This window comes from Egretta garzetta, unplaced genomic scaffold (genome assembly GCF_000687185.1).
Source record: "Egretta garzetta isolate BGI_Z169 unplaced genomic scaffold, ASM68718v1 scaffold108, whole genome shotgun sequence".
NCBI lineage: Eukaryota > Metazoa > Chordata > Aves > Pelecaniformes > Ardeidae > Egretta > Egretta garzetta.
This window is the reverse complement of record NW_009260614.1, coordinates 4993047-5010456: the sequence shown is the minus strand read 5'-3', so window position 1 is coordinate 5010456 and position 17410 is coordinate 4993047. Positions and strand designations below refer to the sequence as shown.

The following is a 17410-nucleotide window of genomic DNA, read 5'->3' as shown; positions in this document are numbered from 1 at the left end:
ACCCATGCCCTACTCTGTCCCCCAAAGGCTGCTCCAGAAAAAAGTCAGGGAAGGGGAGGGTGGGGACACAGATACCCCAGCCCAACAATTCAGAGCTGACCCACAGAGGCAGCCGGGTGCCCAGCTTGGCCCTCTCTGGCGGTGAGGCTGCCCAGCTGGGGCTTGGCTGGTTCCCAGCACTCGCACGGGGCCGGGCTGGGTGCATTTCAAAATATTTTCAGCATTTCCTGAAAGGCACAGCCATGAGCAGGGCTGGGCAGGCGAGCCTGGTTCACAGCGAGGGATGCTCGGCAGGGTGGTGCAGGCACTGTTTAAGTGAATATCACTGAGAAGGGGCTGGATTTGTACATGCCAGGCTGAAATTTGGGACTGAAGTGTTGCAGTGGGAAGCTTTGGGGCAGGGGGGGGTTGGCTCATTGCTAGGGAAAGCAGAGAGGTGGTGAACAGGGAACTGGTACCCGCACTGCATCCCACCAGGCAGCCTCAAGGGCCCAGCCCCATGGGTGTGAGCTCTTTGCCGGGGAGCACTGGGGCTGGGGAAGGTTGTTTCTGGGGGAAACAGAGGGTGTTTCCCCCAAAAAGCCCAGAGTCTGGCAGCTTCAGCGCTCCCTGCAACGACAGGCTCCATCCCATGAGTTCATCCACTGCCTCTGGTGGCCTCGAAGGAGGTACTGGCTGCCCATGGCCACCAAAGCCACAGCAGCATCCTTCTCTGCAGGGGAAAATGTTTTTGGAAATACGGAAAAGTTTAACCTGCTGGGATAAATCTTTCCTTTCCAGAACATTTCTTTTAACATCATCACCTTTCATCGTCAATTGCTCATCACTTGGCATCACGTTGACCTATTGACTCAATATTTTACGGACCTGACAACCGCGAAACGAGTGGAATCAATCGATTCTCTTTGCTGGGCAATAGGGAGCATGGGGGGGAAAAGCAGATGAACCATTTAGCCAAATCTTCTGGGCGTACTGTGAACATTGGGAATCAAAATCAGATGATCCCATGTTACAAGTGACGTGACACCATCCCAAGGCCCCAGTCCTCAGCAACATGAAAGCTGTCAGACAGGGAGCCAAAAGCAAATATGAAATGCTGATGCTAATCATATAAGATTGAAGCCTGATACTGCTATTGAGTGGAGCAGACAAACCTTATAAGCTTAGATATCTGTCAGGAGAGAAGCAAATAACTTACTGTATGAAACGAGGCCTTTTTAGGGAAGGCTGCTCACCCTTGCCAAAGCCATGGGGATAATGAAAATAGGACAGCTAAATTTAACAGCAAAATGACTTGTAAAAGAGTCACTTCTAACCTTCTCTCTGGTACTTGGAGTCAATAAAATGGTTATAGCATGGATTTAGCTAAAATACTTTCCGTTGGGAGATAATATGCATCTCCCATTTTAGCATCTCTTGGAGCCATGTTGCAGCTGGTGAGCAGGGCCGGACCCTGCGGATGCGGCCGGTGTGATGCGGGGAGCGGGGGACCCTGGCACAGGAGCACTGGCAGGGCCTGGCTCTTCTCCTGGGCTGCTATCAGCACCCAGCATGGGCAAGCTCTTGGCCATGACATCTAAACGTTTGAAAAATTCACAGCCTAAACCCCCGCGGGCTCACACACCACCATTGCTCACACCCCTCCCGTGCCGGCACCCTCCCTGGCGTTGCCACTCTTTAAATTACTTTATAACAGGGAAGTGGATAGGCTGGGCATGGCATTGCCAAGCTACCTGGCCCCACAGCAGCGAGGTGGCTGTGCATGGTGCCAGCTGGCCGGCGTGCCCAGCTGCCTGCCAGGGCCGCATCCTGCACACCCCTGTTTGCGGTGGTGCTTCTCCCAGTGATAACCCATGTCAGCTGCTAAGACACCTCCCCGCCTCTGCCAGGGGGTTATTGCTGGGAAGGGCTCTGCTTGGGCTGTTAAATTGCCAAATTACCTGCCCAGACACAGTGGCCACCTGCTGGGAGATGCTGAGTTCACGGGGCTGTGATGGTTTCAGCTGCAGCTCAGGTGCTGGGCTGTCCCAATGCAAGGCCAGGGCTTGCTTTCTGTTGCCAATAATCTGTTGTGATAATAAATATGTGACTGTAATGCCTAAATGAAAAAATCAAAATAAAAAATTAGCAGAAAGAGGGGTTTATAAGTGTACTGTGTAAGGTGCAGCCCAGAGGGGTGCCCACAACGCGCTGCACAGATGCCTGCACAGCAGCTGTGACCTTGGGGATGTTTTTATCTTGGGTTCCTGCAGATGCAAACTTGTATGATGCTGTTGATATGCTCACAGCCATTTCCTCTGAACAACTTTTGCATCTCCTGGCTGCTTTCAAGCAGCGCAAGCGGGAGGCCCCAGGGATGCTCTGCCTGGGGTGATGAGGTGCAGGGACTGTGCATGCTGCTGGAGGAGCAGCAGCAGCTTGAGCTCAGCCACAACAGGTCCTGGGCACTGAGACTGGGTTTGCCCTGGGCACAGAAAGCACTGAGCTGGGCTTGACCCCAGCAGCATGCAAATGTGCGACTAAGTGGGGTGGGAGCAGGACAACATGGGGACACAGAGGGCAAGACTGGGTTGAGCTAAGAAAATGAACCCATCCAGTTCCACTGCCCACAGGAGGTGAAAATGGAAGCAGCAACAGCAAATGAGGCACTAAAGCCCCTGGGTTTGGGGCTTTGCCCAATTGCCCAAATGCTCTCTGGGATCAGGCAGCATTGCCCAGTCCCCAGAGCTGGGCTTGGCCTCATCCAGCATCTCCTTCAGCTCCAGCTGGGTCAGACGCCCAGGGCATCAAGGGCTGGCAGGGCTGCCGTGGGCTTAGCACAGGACTCAGTCCGCAGCTGTGAAAGCAACTCCTTCCCCTACCTGTTCAACAAACTCAACCTCTACTTGGGGCTGTTGGGAGAAAAATGCAAAAAATGGTATTTTTAAGGGAGACATTTGGAAATGGGAGTGCATCCTAGCTTTGAGCTGGGACATGGCCGCAGAGAATGGAGGAGTTGCTAGGGCTTAAAGAGGGGGAGTCTGAAAGTCTCTGCATGAGGCCCGAGCCTACCCACACCCAGGAAAGCAAAGCCATGGTAGGAGTAAAAGCTACCAGGTCTTTCCAGGCTGTCAGTCAATGCTTTTCCAAAAACTCCTTGGGGGAAAAAAAAATAAATAAAAATAATAGATGAAGCTCATTACACAATCCAGACTCGCACTTGGCAGCTTCCAGCATGGAGCGCTGAATTTCAGCACAAAAATGTGCAGCACGCTGCAAATCTGGGGACAGGGAGGAACAACACAGCGGCAAGTAGATTTAAAATATGACAGTGGGTGAAAAGAGGACCTGCGGTGGCTGAGGTCACCGGGAAGAGCCCCTGCAAGCTGGTGGCTCTTACCAGAAATTTTGGCCACCATGTAGCCCCCTACCCCTACCAGCCAGAGGAGAGGCTCACACCACCCCGCTGGCCATAAGAAGCAGGGGGGGTGGTGGAAAAAAATTGGCAGATGAGAGCAAGTAAGGTCCTATGAAACGGCATGTTCAGTTTTCTTTCCAATTTTAACTTGTCCTTGACCTCTCTTCGCTCCTTCCCAGCAGGGCTGGCTCTGCTCCGTGCCCATCCCACACTGCGACGCCCTGGTGCAGACAGATGTTTTTGGTGGTACTCACCCCACAGAAGCAGCATTTCCATCCGGGGTTGCTGTGGTAACACATCTCCCTGGAAACACCTCTGCAGTGTTTAGGCAACGCCAAAGCAAATGCATGTACCCAAGATGCTGGGGTTACCAACGGGTGCCAGCGGCCCCTACGCCCATCGCAGCCACTGGGAGCATGGAATGCGCATCCTGTGGGGCAGCTGAACACTTGCAATGGGGTACAGGGACCCCTGGGGTTTTTTTGGGTGGGTAACACCTGTTTTTTGAATCATGCCACTGAAAGACATGCATAGCCCCAGCAGTGATGGTCCCCAGTGGTCCAGGGACCGATGCAGCATCAGGGGAATTTGGGGGATTCTACCTTCGCTATGAGCTGGAACAGCACTGCATCCTCAGGAGTGGCTGGGATGGGGGACTGGCTTGAGGGCCATGTCCAGCCAGGGTGGTGGTGGCCCCCAGGCATCGACTCTGGAGACCAGGTCTGCATTTGGAACAAGGAAGCCAAGCAATGGCCCCTTCCAAAAAACCAGAGTTTGCCTGGGTGTCCCACGTCCCTTTGGTTACAAAGGGTTTGGGTTACCCTGTGCAGCACCTTTCTCCTGCTCATACCATTGGGAAAGGGGCGCGTGGAGCCATATCCCAGCAAAACCGCACCATGGGCAGATCCTACCATAAATCCAGATTTGTTCCATAACATGACTCACAGCGCAGCAGGATTTTCCGCTCAAAACATGACCATGGGCAGAGCTCTGGGCAATGCGGAGATGGAAATGCACACACCCCCCTCCACCAGAGGCGGCCAAGTTATTTAATTATTATTTGTTTAATAATTACTTCGTGTGGAGGTCATTGCAGGGCTTATTTAAGCCTCCTCTCTCAGCTGGGGGAGATAAGGTGAGGACTATTCTGGATACAGTCAAAATTAGCACTGTTATTTGTATTCTTGTGCCCCAAGAGCGAATTAGCTGGTACTTTAAAAAATTCCCAACAGTCATATCATGCCACTCCTTTAATTTCGCCTTTGTCGTCCCATGCCAGAGACAAGCTCAGCTCCATTTCTAGTTCGGCTGCTCTGAAAACCCACAAGAAATCCTGATCTGGTGAGCACAACTCCTTTTACGGCTGAAGAATGCCCTCAGGCACTCCCATACAGCTCCATGGGCTCCCAAATGTCCCCCAAATTGGCCACAAACAGGGTAAGAAAAGCAAAAATATAAATTAATTAATAAACCAACAGAAAACCCCAACCAATAAACCAAAAAAACCCCAGAGCCATCCAGCAAAATTGCTTTTATTTCTGTAATTTCATAAGTATAAAACAAATCAGCCCAATATTGTGTGAACAGAGTGGATCGTATGGATGTGACCACGAGGAGCCTTCCCATGCCTTCACGACACACCTGGCTATTTACAATCGGACAAAGGACACGATTTAGGAAGCGGTAATTTAGTGGAAAAATATCTCTTGTATAATAAAATAGGAAACCTTGTTTCTTTCAATTCTACCCCTCAAATAACACCCTCCCACCCACCCCCAAGATATAACCATTTACCTTGCGCTATGAAGCACAAACTCAGATTTCTAGATTTGGCTGTTCGGGCATCACATATAAAAAAAAATCAGCATATTCCCAGATTGAACCCATTGAGGGCACCCACCAGCAGCTCCCCAGGTGCCTTCCTCTTGGTCCCAAGCACTCAGATCAACCCAGCAGCATCCACTTTGGACACCAGCTGGTGGTACCCACGGCCCCATCGCTCCAGGTGCACGCAGATTTAGGCTCATTTAATGCCCTGCTCATACCAAAAGCTGAATGGCACCAAGAGGGCAGGACAGGGACGGCTGAATCTCTGGCATCCTTTATACAAGGTGACGGTCATGCCAGCTATGGACCCAAAATCACAGTAAGGTCTTAGCAGTTGGTATTGGGAACTCCCGTGTGCTTCAGGAGTGCCATGATCCCAAGGTCACTGAGCCTCATGAACATCTCCCACCCCCTGGGGCAGCGTTAGCCTGAGCCCTGCACAGCAGATATTTGATGGGTGTTGTGGAGCAGGACCCTGCCCAGGAAGCAGCACCATTGCCCTGACGTACAAAAGCAGGACCAGAAGTTGCTGCCGAGTTGTCCTAGTGCTCCTCTGGCTACTTCTGCCATGCACACCATGACTCCACTCCAATCCCAGGTTTGTTGCTGTTACAGGAATGAAATCCCCCACCCCCTATAGTAAAGCCTGTCCCTCCTACTCCTGACTTCTCCAGCACCCAGTGGTACCATCCAGCTTTGGCTGAGCACAGCATCAGAAGCACACAGGTACAACACCTTCACAGTGTCAAACACACAAGTCAAAAACCTCATCCAGACCCTGAGCCATATGGTGGCCATGTGACAGAACTAAACCACAGGGTACAGTACTTCTGCGCTTTGAAGGGCATCTCCCTTTCCCCTTTTCCAATGTGCCTCCTGACAGGATCACACACCGCAGGGGGAAGAGCTCACCCAGCAACTGGCCACAACGACACAACAGCCCAAAACAGCCCAAAAGACTCATCACAGCCGCTGCCCAAAGCTGAACCCTCAGGCGCTTGCTCCCGGGCTGCGGGACCCTCACCTCCCGTCGTGGCTGTAACCCAGCATGGTGCTGTGCCCCTGAGAAAGGAATATAAAGTGCTCATGGACAACCCCACGCTGCCATCCTGGCGTGTCCTCTGCTGCGCATCTCGCATCGCTGCTTCCCTGCACGGGAGAGGATCTGTCACAGCAGCCCACGGATGCAAAAGATCTTGCTGGAAAGACCTAAGTTTTATTTAAAAACTTGGAATATGCCAGGCAGCACCATCAAAATAAAACTAAAAACGAAGTAATTCCTAAATTCTCTTGTCAAAAAAGCACGGATCCCAGAGGCTTTGCCCCTAAGCTGCCTTTTTTAACAAGCTCTTGGGCAAAACAGCCACCCAGTGTCCATCTATCACCCTTGTATTGCACACAGTCGATGCCTCGATAAGACACAAGACCTGATCCCAAAGCGATGGTCTCGGCTCCAGGATCTCCAAGTTTGCACAAGAACACGCTCCAGCCTGTAAAAGCACCCAGCATGCTGCTGGTGGCATACATGCAATAAATAACTACGTGATTTATCCTGACCTTTCATCAAAGCGTAAAAAATAATTAGATCTGTGGATATTCTTCTACTTCATTAAAATATTCAAGCTATAAGCCTCTGTAATCAAAAAGCATGGAGTGAAACCTGTATTCCAGGTAATTAAAGGATGGGGAGGGGAAAGAGAGAGACATGGTCAACCGTTCAGAAGGGGAAATGGGGATGTGTCAAAACGGTCCCTCCTAGCAAGGGGGATGCCTGCTCCAGGTAGCCTCAGTGCAGATTTCCTGCTCTATTTTCTAGGTAGATCTAGAGGCTTACAATATAAAGGCAAATGCAATTTGCTGCTGCTGGGAAGAGCAAGCCTTTGGCTGGGCCACAGCTCTGGTTGCTTGCCCACAAGGGCTTGGGTTTTGGTAACTCACAATTGCAACCCAATGACCGCACAAACAGACCAACCTTGCCCGGGCTTGCAGCAGCGTGGCACCTCCATCCACGACAAAATAACAGAAACTCAGCATCTCCATCAACAATAAAATAACAAACGTGGCATCTCTTCACATGGCCTTTCTGTTAGCGGGTTCAGAAGGATGCCTGGTACAACCACCGCCAGCTCTCTGCTGTCAGGTGAGACTCAGCAGAATTTACCAGCAGGAGTTTAATAGCGAGTTAAAATTTCATGAATTCACCTCTGCTCTGAAACAAAGCTCTTTTTGGTTTGGTTTTTGGGTTTTTTTCCCTTTTAGGTCTCCTTACATTAGAGACTCCCGTCCGTTATTCAGTACTCAGTGGGGACCTTCACACAAGAAACTTTCCCACACGTATTTGGGTAAAATTCACAATCCTACACCAGACCTTAAGCCGAAGGAAACCAGTTTAACTCGGGTGGTGTGATACAGAGCGCATGGACCAAGCAGGTCCTCACAGGCATGATGGCCCAAGGCCACCATGTCCCAGGGAGATGCCATCGGGTAGCTGAAAGCCCCACTGGACCCCATGATTGGGGTTGGGATGCTCCGAATCAGGTCCGAACTCCCCCAAATTGGTTTGCAGCCACAGAGAAACATAGAAGCAATCTCCTCTGAAGTCACTAAGCTGGTTCTGGATTAAAATCCCGCTGCTTCTTTCCCAACACAGAGAGATGGAGATCATCTGTACTAAAATAAGGTGATATCTACCCTTTGGGGGAAGGGCAAATCAGACGTCTATAGCATTAGTCTTTACTGAAGCCTTATTTTGAAGGTTTAAGCAGTACCTGGGTCACGCCCTGGTCCTCTGCACCAGGGTGAGTCTCATCCATGGTGAAAATCTTTAAAGAGGATTGGTTGCCCCATGGGATCACCAATTAAATCATTTAGACATAACACATTTGAAAAATAAAACTTCTTCAAGATAAAGTATAATAACATTAAAAAAAATCAGCAACAACCTTCTAACCACAGAGTATCTATAAAGATCTTTTTAAAGAGCTCCATATTAAAATTCCTTGAATACATTATATATTAAATACAGTAACAACATTTCATGCAAGGTTTTCTGTACAATGAAATCAGCTCAGTAGTATAACAATTCTGTACATTCCCATTGGTCTGGGGGCTCTGCTCATCTTCAATGCTGGTGATGGAAAAAAGAAAGGAAGGATGATATTTGGCACCTACTGTACAGAGGAAGAGTAGCTCTCGCCCAGGTAAAGAGAAACAGAAAATCACAGGAAGCTTGCAAGAGGCAAAAAATAAAATAATAATAATAAAAAACCAACAGCAAAGGAGCAAAATGCCATCCAAAATCCTGGCTCTAGTGCTGTTGCTGGAATTTAAGAGAAAGGAAAGAGAAAGGTCTGGCTACCTAAATAGTATCAGGATGGATCACAGGGGAACGTTGACGAAAACAGGAGGGAGGATTTTGAGAACTGGAGAAGAAACCACCCGCTATCAGCTCCTCAGCTGACACGGCTCCATGGAGAAAGGTCAATTTACTGGATCCACAAACTCTCACTGCAGCCTGTGTCACTCCGGCTGCAGGAAAATCCCAAGAGGATAAAATAAAGTTGGTGCCTTATAAAAAGGGACGCCGCGACAAACACCACTCAGGAAAAAGGACTACGTTATGTACAAGCATACATTCATTCCCGTCTCAAAGGCAGATCACTGGTGTCAAGGATGCCCTGTGCAAGACAGCAATGTCCTCCAAGGCAGAGGACACGAACTCGTGGACACGCTCCTGAGGACTTAAGCTATACTCCTGCTAGGGAAATAGTTAAAAATCAACTGAGTACAGAAAGTGTGACCAGGAGCAAGCACAGACATGAGGAATGCAAAGCTGGTCATCCCCATGCTTTGCTTTAAATGGTTGCCCCTACAAGGAAGACGGCTATAGCTTAAACAGTGCAGGTGGGATCTGACAAGACGTCGGAGGGAGAACAGGCAAGACTACGCTGCGCTTTGGTGTCGGATGAGCCTGGAAAGGTGCAGGGCTTTCCACAACACAGGGATCAAATGGACAGTGTGATCAATAGAGAGAACTTCACCTTCCACCGCACGCGCCCAGCCTCGACGCGTTAACACATATCTGTGAGATCCACACCACCAGTGGTCACCCCTTGAAGCTATTTGCAGCTGCTGCAGCCTGTGGGGACTGCAGCCACTGGAGCAGAGCGCAGCAGCCGCAGCAATGTGCCCACCAACACCGTAGACACCATCGAGGGTCAGTGACCCCAACCCATGGTGCCCTCCCCTGCCCTCGCCCACCACCAAGCCCTTCCCGGCCCCACGAGCTGCCCTTGCACATCCCACCCCGCTGGGGGATGCAATTGCCCACCCTCACTCAGCGTATTGCCCAAAATCCTGACTCCCCCCCCCACCCCTTGATCTCCCGTGAAGGACACCTTGCCTGAGCTCAACCCATCAGGGTGAAAATTGAAAGAGGGTCTCAAATTTTGCAGGAACAAATCACCAAGGAACCACGTTACGATGACCCAGGTCCACACAGCTCCATCCCCAAACCCTACGCCAGCTGTCCAGTAATTGCACTCTTATGTACAGGAAAAAGAAAGCTACAAAACAAAACAAAATCAGTATTTTTCTTTTCGACAATTCACCCGCATTTGTCTGATAGTCGGACACATGCATGTCCTGCTGGCTTCTAGCGATGGTCACGCATGCAAGACTTCAGTCCGAGTTACAAGTTAGGGATCCTTTAGTTAGGAGCGTTTCCTTCGTGTCATTCATTTCTTGTCCTCTTCTCCTGAAACAAAGGGGAAAAAAAACAAAAAAAAAGAGAAGAAAAAGTATTGGTGAGGGTTCAAAAGCAAACCAGCTCCCTGTTGTTATCAAGAGTGGCTGCTCCTGTGTTGATCCCAGAAGGGACCAGGGATCCCGTCTGCACGGAGCTGGCCCAACTGCAGCCACAGCAGCTCAGGCTGCACAAGGAGGAGGATGCTGGTCCCCGGGCGAGGAAGGGCTCAGCACACTCAGCCTACAGGAGGTAGGAAAAGGGATGAGTTGGAGCCGTGCAGGCAGGAACAGTGGGAAGGGGAGCAGGCAGGCATCCCTCATTACCGCTCCTAATGAGAGCACCAGGGAGCACCCAGGGAAAGGCAGTGGTGCGGAGAGGAGGAAGCTCACTGCATCCCACTGCCCACCCCAAAGCCCCATCCTTGCCACAGCCAGATAGATGGACATTGCTGCATGAGCTGACACCACTTACACACAAACTATATATATTTTACATTCCATATACACCTCCAGAACAACCAGCAAGGACCCAGTGGCCCACTGCAGTCGCTGCCCCAGCCCCAGGGCTGCCCTTCTCCCCTCTCCCCTCCCTACTAATGGATGGAGTTGGACATGGAAGGTAACAAGCAACATGTAGCCTGAAAGAAAATTACGGTGTTCAGCTTGAAGTCAGTGTGAGCAGCCTTGAAATCTCTGCCAGAGCTTGACTCTCATCCACTGGATCCCCAATTTTCAAGGAATCAACAGCAGCATCCCTGGTCCCCCCTGAGGCAGCAGCCCGGGGGTTGAAGAGACCTTGCTGGCAGCTCTGTCTGCCCAGAACAGTTTTTTTTCTAAAAAAAACCAACCCACAAGGCGGCACTTTCTGAGAAGAGTTAGAAAAATCACTTATCATGAATCTTTCCACCCTGCTTCTCTATCTTCCATCGCTGCACGCATCACCAAACACATCTCGCAGGGGACCGCTGTAACTGCGCCCTTGATAAATAGGGGTCCTGCCCGGGGTTATCAGTGAGGCTCAGCGCCTGCACTGCCAACCCTGGTGCCGACAAGCTTCCAGGGGAATTAATAAATAGCAGGGGAGAGAGAGAGAGAGAGAAAGGAAAAAAAAAAACCTTTTCTGCAACTTCTGCCAAAGTTTCTTTCCAGCCCTGGCCAGAGAGCCCAGCCCTTGTGTCCTGAGACAGAACTGATGCTGCTGCAATGGCAGCATCCCTCTGGAAGACCTTTGCACTGTGGGCTTCAGAGAGAAGCAGGGATGCTGGTGACCCCACTGTATTAAATCTCATTGCAACGATCAAAATTCACCTCCTCTGCGTTGCAGGGGTGGCTCTTCAGCAGCTCCAGCAGCTAAAAAGTCCCCGCTGGGTAACGCAATGGTGGTTATTTGCCAGCCACAGAGCTTCCCTTAAATGCTTTACCCTGTAGTTGTGCAAACAGGGGGATGGCCACACCGTGCAGGGGCAGGAATGGGACACGGCTGCAGCGCAGACAGCGAGCGTTTAACCACAGTGGGTGCTCTTCAAAATGTTCTCTCGGGCCTCTAAGTAACCCCCCCCACCCCGGCACAGAGCGAGTTGGATGTTTCTGTGAGAACTCAGAAAACGAGTCAGCCCAGGGTCCGGCACCCATGCTGCTTTAACAGCATGCAGGTCCCTGCGTGCCAGGGTCTGGCTCTCCTCTCTGCACACCAGTGACAGGAGCATGGGGGGATACAGGGACCTGTTTGGAGGAATGACAGGGCAGTCACAATCTATCTGAATCTTGCCTCGCACCGAGTTTCTCAGAGTTGTCACAGCCCTTCAACTCTTGCAAACCAGCAACAGAACAACACAAGCTCATCTTGTACAAGATCTGCTCCCCACCAGGACAGCCAAGGCTTTTTGGGAGGTTTTTCCTTGTTGCTTTTGACTCTCTTCCTACGAGGTTCCCATAAAAAGTGATGCTGGAGGGATGCAGGCTCACTCCTTCCACCGAGAGAAATGCTGCAGCCCTCGCAGTTCTGAAAACTGCACATCTCGCCTGTTGCACCAGTGTACCTCGAGCTTCAGCCAAGACCCTGGACCCAAGGAGAAAACCGAAAGGGAAATCCTCCTCCCATCCCTTTGCAATAGCAGGGCAGCAGCACCAAGAGCTTCCCTCTGCTCTTCCATTTCTAAAGCATGGCACATGCACACACATAAAAAAAAAAAAAACCGAACAAAAGGAGAAAAGGGGGGGGGGGCAAAAAAAAAAAAAAAAAAAAGCAAGGCAGCAGAGCTGTAGAATCTTGTCTGGAGAGATTCGGGCACTGAAAGTTGTGGTACTGCTCTCCTTCAGAGCATCTCACAGCTGAAGCAAAGGGCTTGGCCCGTGGGATGCATTCCTCCCCCGGCACCAGCGCCCAGCCAAGGTAGCTCCGCGCAGAGATTACCCTACAAGGGCAGCCACGGCCACGGGTGCTCGTTCCCGGCTCTCGGTCGTGCCAGGGAGAGGGACGCCTGCCGCCTCCGCAGGGAAAGCAGGCGGCTGCCGCAGCCCCTGTGCTCCCAGTGGGGTTTCGGGGCTGCCCTCGTCCCCAGGTGCAGATGCACAGGGGAGATGAGGGTGAGCAGCTCTTTTTCGCTACGTGCTGGAGGCTTTTTGTGATGGGACATGGAGATTTTGGTCCCTGCAGCTTTTGGGCTGTCTCAGAGGGATGCGGAGCCCTGGCTGGCCCTGGCAGGGAATGTGACGCACTTGTCACCGCACAGCCACCTCTGCCAGCTGCTCTCCTCTGGGAGGATGTTAAAGCATAAAGCTGATGCTGACTTTGCAGATAAGAGGCCAAATGTCCCTTGGCAGTGGCGATGTTCCCCCAAGGGTGCAATCTCACCTGCACATCAGCTGCGGTGGCAGGAGGCTGCAGAGCATGGTGCTGCTTGTCAGGGACCAGACAGGTACCCGGTGGGGACAGGTACCCAGCGGTGTGGCCACCACCTTGCAGCTCTTGCAAAATCACCCGGGGGCTGCCATCTTCACCGGGCGTAAGGACAGATGGCTGCATAAATGCTAACCTGTCATAAAACAGGCCACGACAGTTCTTGTGCATCAAAACTTCTGATTTTCAACGATGCTGCCCCTGTTGGGGCGGCTGCACAGCTGTGTTGCAGAACGCACCCACTTCTTGGCTCGCTCCTGCTCTTACCCCGGCAGAGGTGAGAAACGGGGAAGCCCCAGCATGCAGGCAGGGCCTGCTGCTTAACGTGCTGAAAACAAGTGAAAACACCGCGGTGGCAACACCAACACCTGTGATGGGTTTGCTTCCCGATGGTGAAGATGAGGAGTCCCAGAGATGGTGCAGGAAGGCTGGACAGGAGCGGGGTGGCCGCAGCAGTGGGCTGACGGCACACAGAGGAACACGAGCACCAGGGCTATCTCAGTGTCCTGTCTGGATTTTGTACTTTTTAAGAACCACTTGGAAAGGAGACTTCTGCAACGTCTTGGCACAGATGCCTGGAAACCTTCCTCCTACATGCCGCAGGGCTCGGAAAGCAATGCACTTAAATGTGTAGAGGTCTGCAAATATTAAAAATACTAGGGCAAGAGGTCCTTGAGGGTGGTCAGCCCTCGTGAGCCTGCCAGCATGTATCGGTGTGATGGACGCCCGAGAGGGACTTGGAGAACACCTCCATGTTCCTGGCCAGAACATCTGTGAGTCCCACCAAGCCAACCTAGCTCAGCCGTGCACTTGCATTGTATCCCAAAACTGAGACAGCAAAAACCTCAGAGGGGGAAGAGATGGATGAAGGCAGCGATACACACAAGGCATGCAAGACGAGAGGCTAGGAGTGACCAGGATGATGAGAGGAATGTAAAGCACCGAGACCACGGCAAAAACCGAAGAGTCTCAGCTTTCTGCCGCTTCAAGGACAAGGAAAATCCAGCATAATGGAAACATGACTTATCTAAATCTGATCAAAGGAGAAACTTTTCCATGCAAAACCTGAATCAGCAGAACTCACAGCTATACATTTGCATCCCTCAACTGAATACCCTTGGCCATCCCTCAGATTTTGGCCTCAGAAGGTCCCACGCTGGACACCATCCCCAAGTGCTGCCTTTGCAGAGACCAAGCAGTAGCCTGGCCCCTGACCAAAACTGCCATGCAAACGGCTGCTTCACAGGCTTTTTAGACCTTATTTTGAAGCAAATCACAGAGATCAGTGTGGGAAAGGAGACCCTGTCTGGGTACAGGGTCCCTGGGCTCCACTATCGGCTGGGGTTTCAAGCCACATTCACCCGGACACAGCCCGAGCAGGTCCCCACCACATATGAGCAAGACTTTGGAGGAAGCACAGGAATACGGCATTCGGGGATGAGACACGTAAGAAAGCCAACCCTTGCTCTGGAGTCCTGCAGGTTTTCAACTGGTGCTCCCCGCTCCACATGTGTCTTACCGTCCTGAGAATGCCTGGTAAAAAAATCACAATACCACATTTAAAAGTGGCTTTTGGAGGTTTTTTTGTTTGCTTTTCAAAGCCCAGAGGAATTAGGAAGATGCAGGATTTCAATTATTTCTTTCAAATGTGATGATTTAAGCGTGATTTTGCCCCGTAGCCATGACTGCATAGCTGCATGGGAAACCCTTGCTGGATGAGACACAGCGCGACCCGTGAGCATCAGCAGCATCGTGACCATGGGGATGAGAGTGGCTCGGAGAACTCGGTACGCTGTGAGCATGGCATGGGAGGAGGAAACACTCTGAACTGGTATGATGGGACTTGAAAGGATCATACACTTGCCAGAAACCCCGCTGTGCTCAGAGCTGCGCTGGCAGGGCCAAAGAGGAGCCCTTCCTCCAACAGTGCTGAGTTTTTATAGAGAAATGCAAAGTGTGGGAGAAAGATAGACTCATCCCCAGATCACAGATGGTGAAGTGAAGACCCAGGGCATGCATGGGATGCAACAGCCAGGAATTAAACCAGCTCTCCTGCACCCCAGCTTGGTGCTGCGCCATAAAATTGTTGCTACAGGCTTGTAATCACGTGGTAAAACAGACCTGTGTGATGCAAAGCACCTATCAGTCCTCTGAGAGATGCGACAATTAACTAAAAATAAGCTTGAAACAACTTCTATCTGGTCTGTAAAAACAGAAGCCCCTACAACTCCACTTCTCAGTGGAGGCTTCGCTGAGCAATCGCTGTGGTTATGTATCAGCTCACCGCAGAAAGGAGAGCAGATGTGAGCACCCTCAGGGCACCGGGACCTGCCAATGGGGAGTACAACCAGTCTGCAATCATCTCCTGTTTGCAATCATTTCCCATCCCATATTTCCAGCTTTTTACATGGTTCTGCTCCATGAGAAACCAAATAGAGTTGTTATGATGCCCCAGATGCCAGGGCTAGATGGATTTGCCTTCAGCCTTGAAAGGCAAAAGTGGCTTTCCCACAGTTTTCCTGGGTCAATATTAAAGGGTGAAGGCAAAAGGAAGGGTTCACTAGGATGCTGGTTGCCTAAGGGGGAAAAAGGTTTGAGGAAGGTGATGCTGTGGAAGGACCTCCAGTCTGCACACCTAGGTTGCTCATCTGCCCCCCAGGGCCACCACATCTTCCTCAGGCAAGGATGATGTCTCTCCTGCCCTTCTTCTCCCTACTATCACTGCCAGGGAACATGCACCCTAAAAAAATGAATAAAATCTATTTTTCTGCAGAGGGGCCAGCAGCCCCAGCCCCACAGCCGCTGCCAGGAAAACCTGCAGGTTCAACTTGGCGCCGAGATATCACCCACAGCAACATCTTTTGCAAGAAATGAAAGAAAAGATGGTATCATCTCTTTGGAGGGCTGCCTAAATACATGCTGTGATTTACAGTGCACAGCCCGGGAGCACATGGGAACCGCTGCCCCGGCATTGCAGGAGCTGCTTCTCCTCCACGTGTGCCATGGGGCAGATCCTGAGAGGTGCTGGCCAAGGGCAATCCCTTCATAAACAGTTCATAAGGCGTTCAGCTCTCGTTTGATCTTAACACAGAGGCAGCAAACACAAGGATGGCCACAGAGGGGTGGAAGACTGAGGGAAAAGGGAAGGATTCCTGTTAGAAACCAGTATTTGATCTGGTTTGCTTCATAGGAGAAGGGATCCAGTTCCCAGAGGTTCGAGATGAGCTGGATGAACACATGTGGCAGATTTATCTAGTGCTGCAGCTTTTAAGGCAGTATTTCAAGCACATGTAAGTACCGACTGCTCTGCCTGGCACCTGGGAAGGAAGGGGGTAGGAGAACAAGTCCCTTTTTCACAGCAAAGGTGGATGAACATGCAGGTGCAGACACCACGCAAGCGGAGGAGGTGAGCGAGGTGTCCGTGAAGCCAACCATGAACCCCAAGCAAAGCACCATGGAGCAAGCATAACCCGGTGTGGTGCAGACCATGCTCACCATCCAGGTGGTTGCGGGAAAGGTACTTGAGTCCTTCGTCCAGCAGGATAACGGGCAGGGAGATTTTCATTACAACCACCCACTGCGGCCAGCTCAGGGGGGTTACCTGGAAGATGAGCTGCGAGGAGGAAAGGATTGGACATGTCAGTAGGGAAGGAGGTGGGGTTTTTTTGTTTGTTTTAAACGTCAGGTTGTTTTACGGTACAGGCTGGGGTACAGGTACAAGGAGGAAAGATCCAGACAGCCCAAAGAACAGGATTTCTTCAAGGTCTGTCATGATCCCAAGGTGGCTCTTGGCCAAGATCAGTCAAAAACTATGTCCTTCAGCTCTCCTGCAGATGAGGAAAGTGAGGCACAAGCTAGGACTGTATGTGCTCACAGGCACTTAGCAGGGGACAAAGGACAACGCAACCTCCTGAGCACAGTGACCCACTTCATTTTAAGCACCCTTAGGCATCAACCAAGGCATCACCAGCCTTGGACTGCAAAGGGAGGCAATGCCTCCAAAAGGAGCTAAGATATCCATACCCCTTTGCATTGCCTTAAGTAAAGGGCTCACTGGGGCAGGGTGTCTCCCAGTCCCCATGTTGGTTCAAGTCACAGGACCTGGTCCTGAGGGCACATGCTGGGGACAACCGTCCCAGAAGCTTCCAGACCCAAAGGCTGCTCCAGGGGGTGTCCTCACCCACAGGAGGAGCCCCCTGGGCTGTGCTCAGAGGTGGCACAGGGCACTCACAGGCATGGGCTTGACGTAGAGGATGAGGAAGTGCAGAGCCATGGACATGACGATGGCCCCCAGCAGCCAGATGTTGAGCCACGGTGGCATCCGCAGCAGCGACTGGTTCTCAGAGACACTGTGAAAGCGAGGGGACAGCATTAGCCCCGATAACCTCCTGCTCCCCGTGCCTGCCCAAGCTGGGGGCTCCCACTCCTCTCCAAGGCTGTATGCTGTAGCCCCTCTCTTCCAGACTGTTCTTCAAAGCTTCAGGCTTTGCCATGATTTGCATCTTGGCACCCATGTCAACGCAACCAGCCGTGCACGAATT

The 17410-nt window shown here is 51.4% G+C and overlaps 1 protein-coding gene across 2 annotated transcripts in view; it reads right to left on the bottom strand.

Annotated features, from left to right (window-relative positions):
* Positions 1–7467: 7467 nt before the first annotated feature.
* The window catches only part of ATP2A3 (ATPase sarcoplasmic/endoplasmic reticulum Ca2+ transporting 3), a 37389-nt gene continuing 27446 nt past the window's right edge, over positions 7468–17410 (bottom strand). The window contains exons 18-21 of one of the 2 annotated variants that reach the window (XM_035900592.1): positions 17101–17218; positions 16365–16482; positions 14330–14402; positions 7468–9980 (exon numbers count right to left, since the gene is read on the bottom strand). In XM_035900592.1, coding sequence (XP_035756485.1) covers positions 9905–9980; positions 14330–14402; positions 16365–16482; positions 17101–17218 — 385 coding nt within the window. In that variant the 3' untranslated portion in view covers positions 7468–9904. The remainder of the gene's footprint in view (positions 9981–14329; positions 14403–16364; positions 16483–17100; positions 17219–17410) is intronic. The other variant, XM_009645107.2, reaches the window with a different exon arrangement.